The 18,525-nt window shown below is 51.0% G+C and overlaps 1 protein-coding gene across 2 annotated transcripts; it reads left to right on the top strand.

Annotated features, from left to right (window-relative positions):
• The first annotated feature begins 2,917 nt into the window (after positions 1-2,917).
• Positions 2,918-18,362, top strand: FBXO46 (F-box protein 46). Of its 2 annotated transcripts, none has more exons than XM_069549205.1 (2): positions 2,918-3,002; positions 15,776-18,362. In XM_069549205.1, exon 2 carries the CDS (start codon positions 15,853-15,855, stop codon positions 17,668-17,670), a length of 1,818 nt encoding a protein of 605 aa, XP_069405306.1. In that variant the 5' UTR covers positions 2,918-3,002; positions 15,776-15,852; the 3' UTR covers positions 17,671-18,362. The 2 variants fall into 2 exon arrangements, with proteins under 2 accessions (XP_069405306.1, XP_069405307.1); XM_069549206.1 differs by having other exon boundaries at positions 2,932-3,002; positions 15,696-18,362.
• Positions 18,363-18,525: the final 163 nt, after the last annotated feature.

Below are 18,525 nucleotides of genomic sequence, written 5' to 3'. Positions count from 1 at the left end.
TAAGCCCAATACTAATATTAAGAACACAGACCAGAAACCTTAATATTGAGAACCCAAACCCTAAACAAAGAAACCCGAGCTCCCAAAAGCAAACCTCACCCCCCCAAATTTACCTCAGATTTGAAAACGAAGACCTCTAGACCCTCAAACTGTCACTTCAGACCCCCAAACTGTGCCCCCAAGCCTAAACTGAGATCTCACATGTGAGTTCTATCTAAAACCCAAACTCTAAAACTGCAGCCCCATACTCAATGTGGGGGACTCCAGGCCTTAACAGTTCTTAAAGTTCTAAACTGGGACTCCAAACCCTAAATCTCACATCTCATACTCTATATTAAGATTCTAGACCTTAAATCTATATTGAGACTTCAATTCTCCAAAATTAGACCTCAGGCCCCCAAATTATACTCTAGGCTTCTAGATTTCCACACTAGTATCTCTGATTCCAACACGAAAGTTCCAGTGACAAAACCCAAGATTTTCAGATTTCCCAAAACTAGTTCTATCCAGACACAAATCCCAAGACTACAGGTCCTAACCGGTGATCCCCAAGTCCCCAACACTATTCAGAGATTTCATACGTCAAACTTGAGCCTGGTCCCGCAAACCTAGGCCCTGCCTCAAATCCAAACTCCAGCTCTGCTGCCCAGGTCCCGCCTCGCATACAGCCTGGGCACCCAAGGCACACCCGCCCTCCCGCCCCCCGAAACTCCCAGAGTGGCCACGGCCAGGAAACGCCGTTCCTGAGTGGACCCCAGGCTCCCGTCTGACCGGCAAGCCCCGAACTATTCCCCTTGGCCTCCAGCATCCGCCTCGAGAGACCCCCCTTCTGGTTTTGCGCCAGCCCCAAACTTGGAAGCCTGATTGGACAGTGTCTCGCGCTGGCCCCCGGAGGCTGTTCGCGTGCCGGAGCCTCACGCCGGCCTCGGCCACCACGTTCCGAGCCCAGGCGTGAGGCGGGCGCAGTCCCTTTTGGCGTGAGGTTCCTGCTTGAGGCCTGAAGAGAAGAGCAAAAGTGAGCGCTTGAGGCCAGGCTACGCCCCCACCAGTTCCTGCCAAGGTGTGCTAGGCGCGAGACTGGAGAGGAAACGGCAGGGTACAAGTGGCCGTGCGCACGCGCGCCTGGGGAAGGTCCCAGTCTTCCAGCACAGCGCGAGCCTGGCTTCGCGCCTCCTGTCAGTCTGCCCGTGCGCGCCAAAAGGCCGACCAATCAGGGCTCGCCCAGTTCCCGCCTTTTCGGAAGACCCCGCCCCTCCTGGCCACGCCCCTAGTCCACTTCAGAGGTCCGAGGCCAAAGGAGCCGAGCGAGGAGGCGGGGTCTCCTCAACTGCCAGCTATAAGGAAGCAAGGGAGCTCTGACTGATCTTCCCTCCTGCCCTCTGGTGTCCGGTTTCCAACTTTTCCCTTTAGCACAGGGTTAATGTGGACTGAGCGACTTCACTTTCACTTTTCACTTTCATGCATTGGAGAAGGAAATGGCAACCCGCTCCAGTGTTTTTGCCTGGAGAATTCCAGGGACGGGGGAGCCTGGTGGGCTGCCGTCTATGGGGTCGCACAGAGTCGGACACGACTGAAGCGACTTAGCAGCAGCAGCAATGTGGACTTACTGTGTGCCAAGACCCATGCTAGAAGTTGAGGATTTAGCCACAGCCTTCCTCGTGCAGTCGGGAAGGCTCACAAACTGAGAATCTAGTGAGGTAGAGGCTGCGTTAAAGAGTGATAAATTGAGACAAGATTCAAAGAAGAGGGCCGCCGGAATCAGGCCTTAATAGCAGTTCCTCTCATGAAGTTATGTTTCTTAATATAGCAAACTCTGCATTTTAGAAAGTTCGCTCTCACAACCTATGAGGATGGACAGGAAAATACTGCTTAAAGGGAGGCGATCTAGCAACTTAAAGGAAAGTAGAGGCACTGGTGTCCAGCACATTTCAGTTTAAATCACTTTCTGGCTGTGTTGCCATGGAGAAAATTCTCTATTTATTTCTGCCTTAGCTTTTATAAATTTGGGATAATGCGTGGATTCTCTGCAGAGTGTGTGGCACATATTTGTGCTTAGCCGCTTAGTCGTCTCCGACTCTTTGCAATCCCATGGACTGTAACTTGCCAAGCTCCTCTGTCCATGGGGATTCTCCAGGCAAGAATACTGGAATGGGTTGCCATGCCCTTCTCCAGGGGATCTTCCCAACCCTGGAATGACCCAGGTCTCCTGCATTGCAGGCAGATTCCTTACTGTCTGAGCCGCCAGGGAAGCCCCAAAATACTGGAGTGGGTAGACTATCCCTTCTCCAGGGGATCTTCCTGACCCAGGAATCGAAACGGAGTCTCCTGCACTGCAGGCAAATTCAATAGGCATATAATTAGCATGCAATAAATATTTACTCGGCACTATTTACACTGTTCTGGATGTTTGAACAAGATACACAAAGGTGTCTGTCTTCGTGAATCCTCTATTATAACTATAATATATACAAATTTCTAGTATATGGAGCTTTTCTCCCTTCTAAGGTTTAAGGCTAACTTCTTTATTTGTAAATTAGTGGTAAGAAAATCAGGGGTAAAAGTAGATGGGAAAGTGTTTGAGACAATACAAAGCACTGCTAATTATCATGTTAATCAGTTTAAGGAAATCGGTAAACTTGCTGTTTCCACCCCTCGCAAACGCCCCTTTACAATTTTCTGTTTCTTTTCCAAGGGCCCCGGGCCAAAATGGAGGAGGCTGGACTGCATCTCCCGGCGCACCTGGCGGGGGCGCTCTGTGCGCCTGCGCTGTCAGGCGCCCTCTCTGCCTCCTGGGAGTTGGAGTCATTCTTTTCCTCAGCCCGCCCAGTTTGCTACCTTCCCCACCTCCGCGCCTAACCGTGCTGCCTTCTGGGAGATGTAGTCCGGGGCCGCCCGGACTCCAATTCCCAGCGGGCTTCGGGGCGGGAACCCGGAAGGGGAGGCTGGAGAGGAGCGAGTGGGGGAAACCCGCGTAGCCGAGGGAGCTGCAGCGCGGGGTGATGGTGAGAACCTCGAGCCGGGGCCGGGGGCGCTTGAGAACCCGTGCGGGAATTCGGGACCCGGTAGCGAGAGGGAAGAGGCAGGGGCTAAAGAAGGGGCTGGAGTGAGGGGAGATCGCTTGGGGGAGGGGATTGGGAGACGGGAGCCGGAGGGAATTGTAGAATGGGGGCTGGGGATGGGTCTTGAAGGTGGGGAGAGACTTGAGCTTTGGGATTGACTGTAAGGAAGCTCAGAGCTGGGGAAAGGAGTCCCGAGTTGGAGAAGGGAGTTGGCGTCCAGGCAGAGGCCCAGAAGGGGGCACTTTCGAGGGGTTTAGCCGGGAGGATGTGGAAAGGCATGGGAGTCAGTGCTAGATGAATGAGAGGGTCTGGAGGCTCCGAAGGAGAGGCCAGTTGTGAAAGCGATGGGTTGGAGCCTCTGGATCGGATTGTGGGCAGGAAGGCAACATGAGATGGTGAAAGAAAGAAATCAGTGGTAGAGTGATGTGTAGGTTACGATCCAGGACTGTGGGTAGCGCAGGGAGCAAGAGATTAGGGGCCTGCCTGTAGTGATAGTTTGCTTAGTCCAGCCAGAAACTCGCGATAAACTGGACAGCCACACAACTGTAGGGTAATATGGCCAGAAGAGGCCATAGAGACGACTCCTGCACTCATTTCTCCAGTGGGATTTAGAAAAGTATGGTGGTGTGTGTGTATGGGCAGTCCAGCATTCAGATCTTTTCTTCACTCCTTTATGATCTGGGCAAGTGTCCTCTCTCTGAAACTCAGTGCCCTTATCTGTTGTGGGAACAACATGCCACTGAGAAGAGAGGAGTCTTCATAAGATCGTCCTCCTGGCTCATGATAAGTCCTTAGTCTCGGAGCAGTTGGTGGAAAGTTCCCCACCCCAGGAATGTGACTTGGTCACAGGTGCTAATGGATTCCCTCCTTTTCAGTGGAGCCCCCGGGGCGTTTTCTCAAAACCTGGCACTGATCTGGGCACACCCCAGGTCAGAAACATGCGGGGGCAGGGAGAGGGTTTCCCCACAGCCATTCCAATTCCAGCTAACACTTATTGTTTAGGAAGTGCCTGGCCTTGTTCTTAGCTATTTGTATGTGCTAACTCCTTTAATTCTGACAACACCCCTAAGTTGTAGGTGCTCTTATTAGCTCCGTTCTACAGAAAGGAGCCAGAGGCACAGAGAGGTCCAGCAACTTTCCCAAGGTCATCCAGCATTAAATGGCAGACTCAGGATTCCAACCTAGGCATCCTGACTTAGAATCTGTGCTCCTGTACTGAGGTTCAGCGTCATGAGTAGGGCAGAGTGAGAACTGAAGCCATCTTCAGGTTTGTTTTTTGTTTTTTTAAGATTTGTTTATTTATGTACTTCTGACTGTGCTGGGTCTTCATTGCTGCCCACGGGCTTTCTCTAGTTTCAGTGAGCAGAGGCTACTTTCTAGTTGCGGTGCCTGGGCTTCTCACTGCAGTGGCCTCTCTTGTTGCAGAGCATGGGCTGTAAGGTACACCACCTTCAGTAGTTGTGGCGCACAGGCTTAGTTGTTCCACCACGGGTGGGATCTTCCTGGAGCAGGGATCAAACTCATGCCCTTGCATCAGAAGACTGGAGTCTTAACAACGACCACCAGGGAAGTCTGAAGCAGTCTTCAGTTCAAATTTTAATTCTGCCACTTACATTCTCTGTGACCTTGGGCAAGTCTTTTGGCCTCTCCTCTATTATAAAATGGGGTCAGTAACCCTAGGAATGTTAGAGAGTTCAGGGAGGTAAGCATATAAAGTGCTTGAATAAGTGCTTGATGCATGTGGGTTGTCATTTTTTTGAATGGGAAACACAGACCTTAGAGAGGGCGGTAGAGAAAGACTGGTGAGGGAGACACCAGCCAGACTGCCTTTTTCTTTCTCTCCCAGGTTGCTCCTGTGTCCTGACTCTTCTAGTTCTCCACCCTCTGTCCCTGGCACCTAAGCCCAGGCCTGACTCCCTGAGGGGGTGCTCAGAAACTCAATCTGTCCCCATTCCCATTCCTAGCCCCAGCCAAATATAAATAATTCACTCACCAATGCCCAGCCTGGCCCAACTCCAGGTATTTCAGTGAATAGGAGATATTTCTAACAACTGTGTTTTTTTTTCCCTCCCGACTTTTTGGTCACTGGGACCTCGCAACTTTGTATGTAAGTAATGTTAAAATAGTTTGGTTCATTTGTTGTAGGCTTCCGGAGTTTATCCCCTAAATTGTCTGGCTCTAATAGGAAAGCTTATGGTTAAAAGCATCAGCGTCCGGTAGGCCCACGTTCCCATCCCCACCTCTGCTGCTGTGTGTCCTTGGCCAAGTTACTTGCCTACTCTGGGCCTCCGTTTTCTCATATGTAAAATGGGCCACATTCCAGCCATGAAACTCTTGTCAGTTCATGAGATCTTGGGTATAATATGCCTAGTGCATATTAAGTTCTTTGTAAGTGTGATGTATTTTGATTAATTTTATTCTTTCCAGAAAAATTTATTGAGCATGTGCTCCAGAACCATAACACCAAGATTTGAACACTGGCTCCATCAGCCACCAGCTCTGTGACTTTGGGCAAGGCACTTAACCCCCAAGGACCTCAGTTTCCGCTTCTGGAAAATGGAGGTTCATCCCTTGACTCATCCACCGTGTTGATAGAGCACCTACTATTTGCCAGCACCTGTCCCAGGTACAGGCTGCCACCCTCCCCTTGGGGTGCTTGCGGCTGTCACAACTCTGGGGCAGCTTTGCATCTCTGGTGGCATCTGTGCTCCTTTTTCTGGTGTGGGTTACTCTACTCCTGATTCATTTTCAGCCCCTCATGCCAGTTCTGCCTGTTTGTCATTCAGTTCAGTTCAGTTCAGTCAGTGCTCATTGGTGTCCAACTCTTTGTGACCCCATGGACTGCAGCACACCAGGCTTCCCTGTCCATCACCAACTCCTGGAGCTTGCTCAAACTCATGTCCATCAAGTCGGTGCTGCCACCCAACCATCTCATCCTCTGTCGTCCCTTTCTCCTCCCGCCTTCAATCTTTCCCAGCTTTCTTGGATTTTTAACATTTTGTTTCCAGGTCTCAATGAAGGATCTGGAACCCCGCTGGTTTAGGGAAAAGTTGCCAGCCTCTCCTCCTTGTACCCATTTGTCACATCTGGGCGCCCCCTGGCGATGCAGTGCTTCCCCTGCCTCCTTCCTTTATTTGTCTTCAAAAATGTGTCTGCTTTCCAAGTTACTTTGCCTTTTCCTCAAATCTTAAATATGTCTCCAACCGGGGTTTATCTGAAGCTTTGTTGTTTTTCAGTCGCTTAGTCGTGTTTGACTCTTTGTGACCGCATGAACTGCGTACTCGTGCAGAATTATATATATATATAGTTTTTTTTTTCCTTTACTATTGCTAGTGGTATATTGCTAGAAACTCTGGTAAAGCTGCATTATTCCTAAAAATGCAAGTTTTCTTTTCTTTTTTAAAATATTTATTTATTTATTTGGTGGTGTCAGGTCTCAGTGGTGGCACGTGGGCTCCAGAGCACACGGGCTCAGTATTTGAGGCACTCGGGCTTAGTTGCCCTGTGACATGTAGGATCTTAGTTCCCAGACCAGAGATCGAACCTGAGTGTCCCTGCATAAGAAGGGAGATTTTTAACCACTGGACTACCAGGGAAGTCCCCAGGTTTTCTAAAAGACTTGGCTTGTCACCTGCTCCTGACCCCTAAGTTAAGATTATAATCCCCACTTTACACTCTTGAGCCCTTTCACTTACTATATTTGTTTTCCTGTAGCACTGTGAAATTTACCCTGTCTCCAATCCATTAGGACAAGGATTTCTGTCTCCTGTGTCCTGCATGTCCCCGATGCTCAGAACAGTGTCTGACACATAGTAGCCGCTCTGTAAATGCTGTTTAATTACTAGGTGAGAGCCAGTATCAGACAGTAAGTAATGGCCATCGTTTTGATTATTGTGGGGGAATAGGACCGGTTTAATTTCAGAATGTAAAATAAATAGGGAAGAAGTCTTTGACTCCATCAAGTGGTTGTCAGGCTCTTGAGTGGTCCCTTTTTTTTTTTGCCATGCTGATGGGATCTTAGTTCCCTGACCAGGGATCAAACCCCTGTCTTCTGCAGTGGAAGTTCAGAGTCCTAACCACTGGACCGCCAGGGAATTCCCTGTCTTACCTTTTCTTACTTTCCTTTTATTTTTTTAAAACCTCGTTTTTATGTGAACCGTTGTTAAAGACCTTATTGATTTTATTACGATATTGTTTCTGCTTTATGTTTTGATTTTTTGACCCCCAGGCATATGGAATCTCAGCTCCCCAGTCAGGGATATAATCCTCACCTCCTACATTGTAAGGAGAAGTCTTTAACTACTGGCCGCCGGGGAAGCCATGTCTCACCTTTTCTTAATAATCCTGGTCCCTTCATACTGAACCTCTCCTTGGTGCCTCGCTGGCACTGAGCACTCTACTGATCTGATCTCAATGAATCAGCAGTCAACCCATGGATGGGTACTGTTACTATCTGTATTTTATGGTGGGAGGTACTGAGGCACAGAGGGATAAGGACCCTGCCTGTAGTCATAGCCCTAAAAGTGAGAAGCTGCCTGAATTCTGTCTGCGTCCTGGATCTCTAGATGCTGAGGATTTGTATGATTCTGACCAGCTATTAGAAAGGAAAACTTAAGAGGAAGAGAGAGACCAGCAGACCCAGAGTCCAAAAAAACCAATAGAGGGGCATGCATGGATCAGGATTGTGGACACAGTTGTAGAGGGGGGTGACAGGGTGGAGAGAGTGGAGGATTGAAGGAAGAAGACCAGGAGCAGTGCCATGAGGGTCCTGCCACCAATGCCTGTTGTAGTAATGGGCAAGTACACTCCCTGGGCACTGTTCTGTGCCCAGCCCTGTCCTGGCATGACCCTGACCTCTCCAACTTGCAAGATCTTAGTTCCCTGACCAGAGCCTGAACCCAAGTCCTTGGCAGTGAAAGCACAGAGTCCTAACCACTGGGCTGCCAGGGAATTCCTGTTTCCAGCTTCTGAAGTCCAAGGCTTAGCTTGTTAATTAGCAGCCTTTTTCCTTTCTCTGTGCATTTATGGAAGCAGGTTCTCCCTTAACCTGCTACACAGCTGTCCTCAGAGCTCCCTTTATCTTCATCTGGGGAGTCCTTCCTTTTGTCTTTCTTCTGAACTACATCTTATCTCCTTGATCTCATAGCTTCCTTTTTCTTGGTTTGCTCCTTTACTTCTGTGAAGCAAATCCTTTGGCAGCTTCCCGAGAAAGGGTTCCTGTGCCTGTTCTGTTGGTTCGTTCGTTTTGTTTTGCCAACTTGCACCTCTCATGGAAGGATTTTTAAACGGGAGTTCTGTGGTCTGATTGGTGTTTAGGAAGATCTTTCTGGCTACCATGAAAAGGATGGAGCCAGAAGAACTAAACCAGGCCAGGGAGCCAAGTGTGGAGGCTGGAGCAGCTGTGCCTCTGGGGAGAGAATCCAGCCTTCCAGAAACCCAGAGGATGGAGGGAAGAGAGAGAGGCCCTAACCCAGGTCATTGTCACTCAGCCAGGACAGATGACAGGTGTGGCCAGAGGAGGCCTCAGGAGGAAGAGACCCTGTGTGGCTTAGGAGGGCACCAACACAGCTCCTGGAGGAGGTGGCCTCCTGCCTTGGTCCTGGGAGCAGGATTTCCACCACTGGACTTGGCTGGACCAGCTCATTTTTCACAAGAGGTCCCCGGTAGCATCTGTGCAGAAGGCGGACAGTAAGGCAGTGTTAGGGGTTTGTTCCAACCAACAAGTGCTGCACACCTGCAGTGTGCCTGGGCGTAGGTTCTCCAACTTAATCGTGCAGTCCCCCAGAGATCTTGCTGATGTGCACTTTCTGATTCAGCAGGTGTAGGGGAGAGCCCAAGATTACCTTTCTAATACACTTCCAGCTTCAGCTGCTGCTCTGAGGACCACACTCATAGTACCCAACCACTGGGTGCTATTCTAAAAGCTGGGGATGCAGAGGTGGGGAAGAAAAAACTAGGCAAAAAATACCAGTCTGGGGGAGTTTTCATTTTAGTGAGGGGAACTGACAATAATAAAGTTTATAGTATAGTAGATAGTAATGCATGCTAAAGAGAAAAATCAGGGAGAGTGTGTATGTCTATCTGAGGTGGGGACTGCAGTTTTCAGTCAAGATGTTCTCAGGAACAAGAAGATCCTACTGTATAGCACAGGGAACTATATTCAATATCCTACGATAAACCATTATGGAAAAGAATGTGTATATGTATGTATAACTGGATCACTTTGTTGTATAGTAGAAATTAACATGACATTGTAAATCAGCTATGCGTGCTAAGTCAACTTCAGTTGTGTCCTACTCTTGGAGACCCTATGGACTGTACCCTGCCAGGCTCCTCTGTCCATGAGATTCTCCAGGCAAGAATACTGGAGTGGGTTGCCATGCCCTCCTCCAGGGGATCTTCCTAACCCAGGGATTGAACTGGAGTCTCCCGAATCTCCTGCATTGGCAGGCGAGTCCTTTATCACTAGCACCACCTGGGAAGCCCCAATCGACACTACTTCAATAAAGTAAATTTAAAAAGAAAGGTCTCATGAAGGTGATCTGAGGAGGGGGGTGAGCCCTCTGGATACCTGGGAAAGAGTATTCCAGGCAGAAGGAACAGAGAGTGTAAAGGCTTTGCAGACAGAACAAGATGATCCAGGAAAATCGCTCCGTATACTCCATGAAGGAGCTGCTTACACTCTGGAGTCAGCCAGACTCTCATTCAAAGCTTGGCCACAAAGCTGTGTCCAATAGCAATTGCTTACCCATTCTATGCCTCCACTTTCTAACATCTGAAATGAGATTAAAAAGTAGTAAAACGATGTGAGAATTAAACAAGTTAATATTTATAAAGCACTCAGAACAAAGCCTGGCTCACGGTGAGAGCGCCAGTGTTAACTGCTGTTGTGATCATCATTTCCTCTGTAATACATTCATCTTGGCCATGACTGTTTCTTTGGATGCCTGCCCCCCTTCCCATGAGCTCTTTCTGGTGATCTCTGTGTCATCTCTGTAGCTCCAGCACCCAACCCAGGGCCCGCACACAGGAGGACCTCAGAGTGTCAGATGAGGGACATAAAGCTGGATTCTCTAATTGTGGGTATTCCAGCAAGAGTGGTGATTGTGTGGTCCAGGTCCTTACTGATTTTTTTCTTTTCAACCGCGGTCTTATGAAGAGATACATTAAGGCTCCCCACTACAGTGGTGGACTTGCCAAGGTGTCATTCTGTTGCTTTTTGCCTTGTCTGTTTTGTGCCATAGTATTAGGAGCACTTACGTTGAGAACTTTTGTGTATAGTGGGTCAGTTTGTTTTGTCACATTCTTTGTCCCTAATCATCCCTTTTTCCTTTTGTCAGTTGTTAACTGTCTGTTTTAATCAGCACTGTCATTTCTCTGCTTGACTCTTTTTTTTTTTTGGCTGTGCTGGGTCTTTGTTGCTGCAGGGGCTTTTCCCTAATTTCAGCAAGCGGGAGCTGCTCTCTAGTTGTGGTGCACGGGCTTCTCATTGCAGTGGCTTCTCTTGCTGCAGAGCACAGCCCTGTAAGGCACATGGGCTCAGTAGTGGCGGCTTCTGGGCTCTAGAGCGCAGGCTGTATAGTTGTGGCGCACGCGGGCTTAGTTGCTCCACAGCATGTGGGGTCTTCCCAGATCAGGGATCGAACCCGTGTCTCCTGAATTGGCAAGCGGATTCTTTACCACTGAGCCACCGCGGAAGCCTCTCTACTTGATTCTTGGTTCTTATTTGCCTGGTCAGTCTTTTTCCATCTTTTGATTTTCAGTCTGTTTAGCTCCAGATGTTTTTCAATAAGTGGATCTTCACGGAGCATTGCCTTAGGGTATGGCCTTGTTCGGAGCTTCGTGTTTGGGAAGTTAGAGAATTCTGCCCTAGTAACCTCTGACCCAGATAGAATATTTGGGTGTGAAAGAGAGTTTACACTGCCAGGCCTCCAGGAGTTTGAGACATGGAGCCTTAGGGCAGGGAACTTTGATCCATTCCATCCCGTGCTGGGCAGTGTTGCTGGGGTCACCATGATGACCATGATAACTCTGACCTTTCCTCCCATGGGTTCACTATTCAGTGGAGCAGACGGATCCATCCCTCAATAGTGACAGTGGACAGGGCTAGGTTTGGGGAACCCAGAGGACCTCTCTGGGTGGGTGGAAGGTTTCCAGAAAGGGAGCTCAGGGAAGGCCTCCTGGTTAAAGATACAGGCCCATGAAAGTTACATTTGAGCTAAGACCCAAATGATAGAAGGGATAGAACCATATGGGCTTGCTCTTTCCTTTCTGGGGGGAAAGCATGCCAATCAGAGGTAACATAGGAGGAAAGGGCTTGGTGACTCTGACGAATATCCAGCAAGGAGGCCAGTGGGACCCTGGAGGTAGAGCCTGACCCAGCCTTAGGGGGTTAGCTTCCTGGAGGAGAGGATGGCTGAGCTGAAACCCCAGAGAATATATAATTAAACAAAAGAGCACAGCAATCTAAAATCAGATTCCCTGGGTTCCCATCCCTGCTCTAAGTCCCACCAGTTACGTGTGACCTTGAGCTAGTTAGGCAACCTGACCTGCCTCAGTTTCTTCATCTATACAATGGAGATAACCACTCCTCCTGAGGATCAGAGAAGGCCTCAGTATTCTAACTATTCTGTAGGCCAGAGCAGGTGCTTACCTGGGTCCACTGGGGGCATGGGAAAGTGGGGAAGGATGAGGCTAGAGTTAGAGAGTATCTGGGCTTTTCCTCAGGGGCACTGGGGAGTCATGGTAGGTTCTGAGCAGGGTAGGGACAAAGTCAGGTTTATATTTTGAGAAGACCCTTCTGGCTCTGATGTGCAGGATGGCTGGTAGCAGACAGGGTGGTGGGAATGGACAGATGCCAGGAGTGGAGTGTCTCTTGAGCCAGCCTGGCACTGAAAGGATCTAGGCCAGTGCTGTTCAATAGAAAAAAGGTGCACCTTACATGTAATTTAAAATCTAGTAGCCACATTTAAAAAGTCAAAAGAAAGAGATGAAGTCAATTTTAAACATTTTAACTCATTTATATCCTAAATAGTCTCATTTTACCAGGTAGCCAATATTTTAAAAAATTATTAAAGTATATTATTTTCTTGTACTATTTGCGGTGCCTGGTTGGAACGGCAGGCCTGAGAGGTCCTTTTGGCTACACGGCCTGAGCGTTGAATGCCAGGCCCAGAGGCTTGGACTTGTGACGACAATTCTGCCCATTTGTTTTCCAGGGTGAGGTGATCCTGCTGCTCCGTTTCTCCCGCGGGAAATCTCTCCCTCCAGGTTTCCCTACCAAAGCTAGGCACTTCCAGATCTTTCTGCCCCCTTCCTTTCCTCCGGACCTGGAGTCTCAATCCCTGAACTGCTTGGCCCTTTAAATCTCAGCTGTCAATCAGGGCTCCAGTTTAGAGGAAACGTCGTAATAAACCTTCCCTTGATTGTTATGGCTTGGGTGCTGGCCTTGTTCTTCCGTTTAGCAGGAAGTTAGGAATTGTTCCACACTCTCTTGCACTTGACTGTTTCCACACCCCGTTCGTCACCTCTCGCCTACTCCACCCTCTTTCGAAGTTGGGCCCCTTCGCCAAGGCCTGCCTTATATGGGCATGGCTCCGAATGGCCGCCGCTCATTGGCTGGGGCCATCACGCGCACGTCTGTCAACAAAGGGGCGGAGGGAAACCAGCTGGGTGCCCGGCAGGCACGACAGCTGGAGGGAAGGAGCGAGGGGGCGGGGCCCTCTTCTCTTGCGCACGCGTGGGTGCCTCCTCCTCCCCTCAGGGGGCGCGGCGCGCTGGTGGGGAGTTTTGAGGGGGCGTATCTAGGTTTCGAGAGTAGCCTTAGAGGTTGGCGAATGCCAGGGAAGCTATAATGGGAGGGAGTGGGGACATTTTTCGTGGGTATGGGAATACTTTGGGGTTCTCTTGAGTTTAGGTGGCGCCTTGGGATTTGAGTTTGGGTTCCTATGTACTGTGGAAGATTCGAATGTATTGTAGAGAATCGCCCATGTGGTTTGGGTGTTTGGTGGGTATAGGATTTGGGGAGCCACGGAGAGACTTAGAAGCAGAGTCCCATGTCTGCACCCAGAATGTAAACGCTTTCAGCTCTCCCGACTTCCTCCCTGTCTGGCTCCGGACAGGGATTTAACCTTTCTGCCCCTCATCTGGACTCGGACAAATAACACTCCCTGCTTCCTAGGGAGGAGGGAGAATTAGCAGGAATTGTTAAAACAGTACCCAGTAAACTGCCAGTGAGCGTGCCATAAGCTCATGTCTGCATATTAACATTTTGTGAGGTTTCTTTGGGAGAATTTTGGAGGTTCTTTTGACTTTGACAAATAAATGGTTTTGTATTAGTTTTCTGTATTAGGAAGCATTGATGTTTTAGTTGTTTTGCGGTCGGGGGCCCTTCTGTGGGATTAGGTAATGCACGTGGAGATTTAGAGAGAGTTTGCGCTAAGTATAGAATTTCAGAAAACTGGTCTTTTGGGTCATCTGTGAGGTTGGGAAATTGCTGTGTGTGTTGGAGTTCTTGGTAGGCATGGGATTTGTGTGGGTCTACATTGAGATTGAGGCTTTCTGAGCTGGAGGGTATATTTTTAGGTTTGGAAGTTTTAAGATTTTGAGAGGGTCTGGATGTTTTGGGTCAGGATATATTTGCATCTATAGAGAATGAGTGGCTTTTGCTGTGGTAGTTTCTATTCCTGGACATTTTATTTATTTATAATCTTGTTTATTTACTTTCGGCTGTGCTGGGTCATCATCACTGCCCTTCTCCAGTTGCAGCAGGCAGGGGCCGCTCTTGCTGCGGTGCACAGACTTATTGTGGGGGCCTCTCTTGTTGCGCGGCACAGGCTCCAGGGCACATGGACTCAGTAGTTGTGGCTCTCTGGCTCTGGAGCACAGGCTCAAAGTTGTGGTGCATAGGCTTCCTTGTTCCGAGACATGGGGGTTCTTCTCAGATCAGAAATCAAACCCGTGTCTCCTGCATTGGCAGGTAGACTCTAGATTCTTTACCATCAAGCCACCAAGGAAACCCTGTTCCTGGACATTTTAGATGTGTTGGTTGTTGGTAAACTTAGCCATCTATAGGTTTTAGGGGCTGTATGGTTTTTTTTTTTTTTTTTTTTTTAAGCAAGAAAGAGATTTCAGCAGGGGCTGTGTTAGGAGTAGTAGGTGGGATTGGGAATTATGGGGGGCAAGGATTCTTAGGATTAAGACTCTGGTGTCTGTGAGTGCTTGGAGGTGCTTGGAGGCTGTCTAGATCTTAAAGCTATAGGGCCATGAAATAAATGGTGATTTAGTGGTGTCTGTGGTATTGCCTGAATTTAGAGGAACCATATATACTGCAGAGGTCAGCAAACTTTTTCCATAAAGGGCCAGATAATGAGTATTTTAGGCTTTGCAAGCCATATGTTTTCTGTCACCCTACTCAACTCTGCCATAGTAGCATAAAAGTAGCCATGAACAAAGGAACATGTTTCAATAATATTTTATTTGCAGAGACAGGCAATGGGCTGGATTTGGCCTGTGGCTCAAAATAGTACAACCAGGAGTCAGCAGACTGCTTTCACTGGTCTGTAAGCATGTGGAAGTTTCGGCATTTGAAGAGTGTCTTGGTTTCAAGATATCTGGAGGGAGATGCCCGAGGCAAAGATTGAGGATTTGAGACTGTTAGTTTTGCAGTAGAACATAGTTGAAGTGAAGTCACTCAGTCGTGTCCGACTCTTTGTGACCCCATGGATGGTAGCCTACCAGGCTCCACGATCCATGGGATTTTCCAGGCAAGAATACTAGAGTGGGCTGCCATTTCCTTCTCCAGGGGATCTTCCCAACTCAGGGATCGAACCCAGGTCTCCTGCATTGCAGACAGACGCTTTACCTTCTGAGCCACTAGGGAAGCCCAGAACATAGTTGGGTCAGGCTTGTTAGCAAGACTGCCTCCAGATTAGGTCATGCACACAAAGTCATTGCAAAATAAAACGGTCACTATTATAAGCCCTAAATTGAGAAATCTGGAAACCAGGTTTGAAGGCCTGGTTTTGCAACATATAACTTTCCCCACTCTGAGCCTCAAACTCAGCAAGTTGGGAGCCGCTTGAAGAAGCTAGACTAGAAAGGCCTTCTCATGCCAGGGGTCTGTGTGTTTGCTTAAAGGAATTAACCTGCAGTCTTGTTGCAAGTGTGTGCATTTTTCTGGGTGAGGATCCACAGCTATAATAGATCCCCAAAGAGCCTCACAACCAGAACCGAGTGAAGAGCTCCACTCTTAAGGACCTCTCTGTCTCCTACCTCCAATCTTCCCCTGCCCAGCCCACCTTGTTCCTTCCTCCATGGGTTCAGGCTCCTATAGCTGTGGGCAGGGCTGGGAATTCTCTTTTCAGGAACTTATTATTGGGTGATCAAATAGAAAAAGGAGGAGCTTTTCATCAGTTGGTACTTTAAATTCTGTTTAAAGTTCTGGCAGCAGAAGCCCTGTGGATCGCGAGTAAAACCAGTCAGGCAGCGGAGGGTTGGAGCAAACTGCCAGCTCCTGTCACACTCTGGGTATTAAAGAAGTAGGTCCCAACCTCTCTGCAGCCCTCCATTTGCTCATCTGGGTCAGGGCTGGGCGGGAACAGGGTCTGAGTGGTATAGCCTGGCTTGTCTCCTCAGGTCCAAGAGGTTGAGGTCAGAGAGGAACTGACAGGGCTGGCTGTTCCCCAGCTCTCCCACCCCCTCTTCCGTGTCTCCAGGTGACCTGTGGAGCCCCCCACCGCCATCCAGGCCCTGCGATGTGGTGAACCCTCGCCTGTCTGCCACCATTCCCAGAATGGACCGAGGTGGCCTTCTGCCCTTCCAGCTCTGGTGCCCTCGGCCCTTTGGCACCTACTCCCAGAACCAGCCACGCCCGCCTTCTGCAGCTCTCAAGCCCTCAGCCTGCTCCGAGCCTGGTGGTGGGGCGGAGCCAGAACATGGCCCTGCCCACTCTGAGAACACGCCCCCGGTCTTGGCCTCCGATGCTCCTGCCTCCCAGCCTGCCCCGCTCCTTTCCGCAGCCGCTGCTGGCGACGAGGGTCGAGTCCTGCTGGACACATGGTATGTGATCAAGCCAGGGAATACAAAGGAGAAGGTGGCCTTCTTTGTGGCCCACCAGTGTGGTGGGGGCAATCGGGCCAGCTCCATGAAGGTCAAGGGGCACTGGGGCAGTGACAGCTCCAAGGCCAAGCGGAGGAGGCGCTGTCTCGAGTCTACGAAGGCTCCGCCCGACCCAGGGGGACAGGACGGGCCCCCTGCCGCGGAGGGGGCCCCAATCTCCGCCGGTGAGGATGTGGACCTGCTCTCTGTGGCCGAGATGGTGGCCCTGGTGGAACAGCGGGCCGCCCTGGCCCTGCAGAGCTACCCGCGCCCCAGCACCCCAGCGCCTGTGGTCTTCGTGTCGGCTGAGCAGGGTGGGCCTGGCAAGGGGCTGGGATCCGAACGAAGGTCTGGCGGCGGGGACTGCAGCCGTGTAGCCGAGGCAGTGGCCCACTTTGAGGCCCAGCGGGACAACCCTCCGGCCAAGGGCCTCCGCAAGGAGGAGCGGCCTGGGCCAGGCCCCGGGGAGGTGCGCATCGCCTTCCGGATCTCCAACGGCCGAGAGTCCCGAGCACCGGATGGCAGCTTACCCAATGGGAGCGGGGGCCGGCCGGGTTGCGCCTACCCTGGCAGCCCAGGTCCTGGAGCCCGGGCCAAGGACAAGATCACTTGCGACCTGTACCAGCTCATCAGCCCGTCTCGGGACGCCCTCCCCAGCAACGTGGAGTTCCTGCTGGCTAGGGCAGACGAAGCCAGTGAGGGTGAGACCCCCGCCCCCGCCAGGCTCGAGGACACTCCCCCAGCGCCCCCGCCACCCCCTGCCCGGGACTGCGGAGCGTCCGGTTTCCACGTGGATGTGGTGGTCACAGGGGTGGTGGACGAGTGCATCTTCTTTGGCAAGGACAGCACCAAAAACGTGAAAGAGGAGACGGTGTGCCTGACTGTCAGCCCCGAGGAGCCACCCCCGCCTGGCCAGCTCTTTTTCCTCCAGTCCCGGGGGCCGGACGGGCCCCCCGAGCCTCCGCCAGCCGACTCACCGGCCACAGCGCCAGGCCCGGACGATGCTGAGGGGACGGCCGACACCTCCCTGTGCCGCCTGTACCGGCACGTGTCCCACGACTTCCTGGAGATCCGTTTCAAGATCCAGCGGTTGTTGGAGCCCCGGCAGTACATGCTGGTGCTCCCAGAGCACGTGCTGGTCAAGATCTTCAGCTTCCTGCCCACGCGGGCCCTGGCGGCTCTCAAGTGCACCTGCCACCACTTCAAGGGCATCATTGAGGCATTCGGCGTGCGGGCCACAGACTCGCGCTGGAGCCGCGACCCACTCTACCGCGATGACCCTTGCAAGCAGTGCCGCAAGAGATACGAGAAGGGCGATGTGTCGCTCTGCCGCTGGCACCCCAAGCCCTACCACCACGACCTGCCTTACGGACGTTCCTACTGGATGTGCTGCCGCCGAGCCGATCGCGAGACCCCCGGCTGCCGCCTGGGTCTGCATGATAACAACTGGGTGCTGCCCTGCAACGGGCCGGGCACTGGTGGGGGCCGGGCTGGCCGCGAGGAGGGGAGGTGAAGCCGGGGGAGGGGGTGGGGAAGAGCCCACCACACCCACACCCACCCCCTCCCCCTGGGAGCCAAGGGTCAGGACTGGGTCACCAGCCCATACCCCCAGCCCAGGCAGCATGGATCCCCCTCCAGAACTAAGATGGGGTTCATGGGGGTGACCAAGAAAGCACTCCGATTGACCCCTACTGGTTTTCTACTCTTCAGATCCTCAAGTTGGGTGGTTTTTTTTTTTAATGAGCATCTCAATTTCCTCTCCATTCAGTCCCAATGCCCTCCCTGCCACCTTCCGTACCCCAGGGACCCACTAGCAGGGAGCAGACGGCAGCTAATTTTGGTACTACTTAAGGGTTCCCCCATTCCGGCCCCCTTGCATCCCTTCCCCCGGTTCTTTCTCTCTGGACTTGTTCTTTTCTCCCAAGAGGCCACAGCACCCAGCGTTGGTACCCTTTCTAACCTGCTACACCAGGGCTCACCTCCTCTTTAGGAATTGGGGGCCATCAGATTACTGATCACATTTTGACACTTTTCATGGCCACCTGCCATTTCTAGACATTTTCCCCATTAAAACAATAAAAATCAGTTTTCTCCATAACCTCAAGCTATCAGTCTCTCTAGGTCCCCAAGAGGAAAACAAAAGTTGAAGTGCAAAACTTCTCTTCCGATATTTAAGCTATTGCCATGACCCCATCCCACCCCCACCCCCACCCCCACAAAAAAAAGCTGTGAAACCCTTTGCCTCTCTCTGGACAGCATTGGGGGGGGGGCGGTGGGCGGGAACTAAGGGTTTCAATTTCTGTTTTTTTCCTTCCACTCTGGGTACTTGTTCAGGTGTTAGAGGTCTCTCCATCTCCCAGCCACATAT

The sequence above is a fragment of the Ovis canadensis genome, chromosome 14 (assembly GCF_042477335.2).
Source record: "Ovis canadensis isolate MfBH-ARS-UI-01 breed Bighorn chromosome 14, ARS-UI_OviCan_v2, whole genome shotgun sequence".
NCBI lineage: Eukaryota > Metazoa > Chordata > Mammalia > Artiodactyla > Bovidae > Ovis > Ovis canadensis.
The sequence above is the reverse complement of the archived record's forward strand: the minus strand, read 5'-3'. Positions and strand labels throughout refer to the sequence as shown.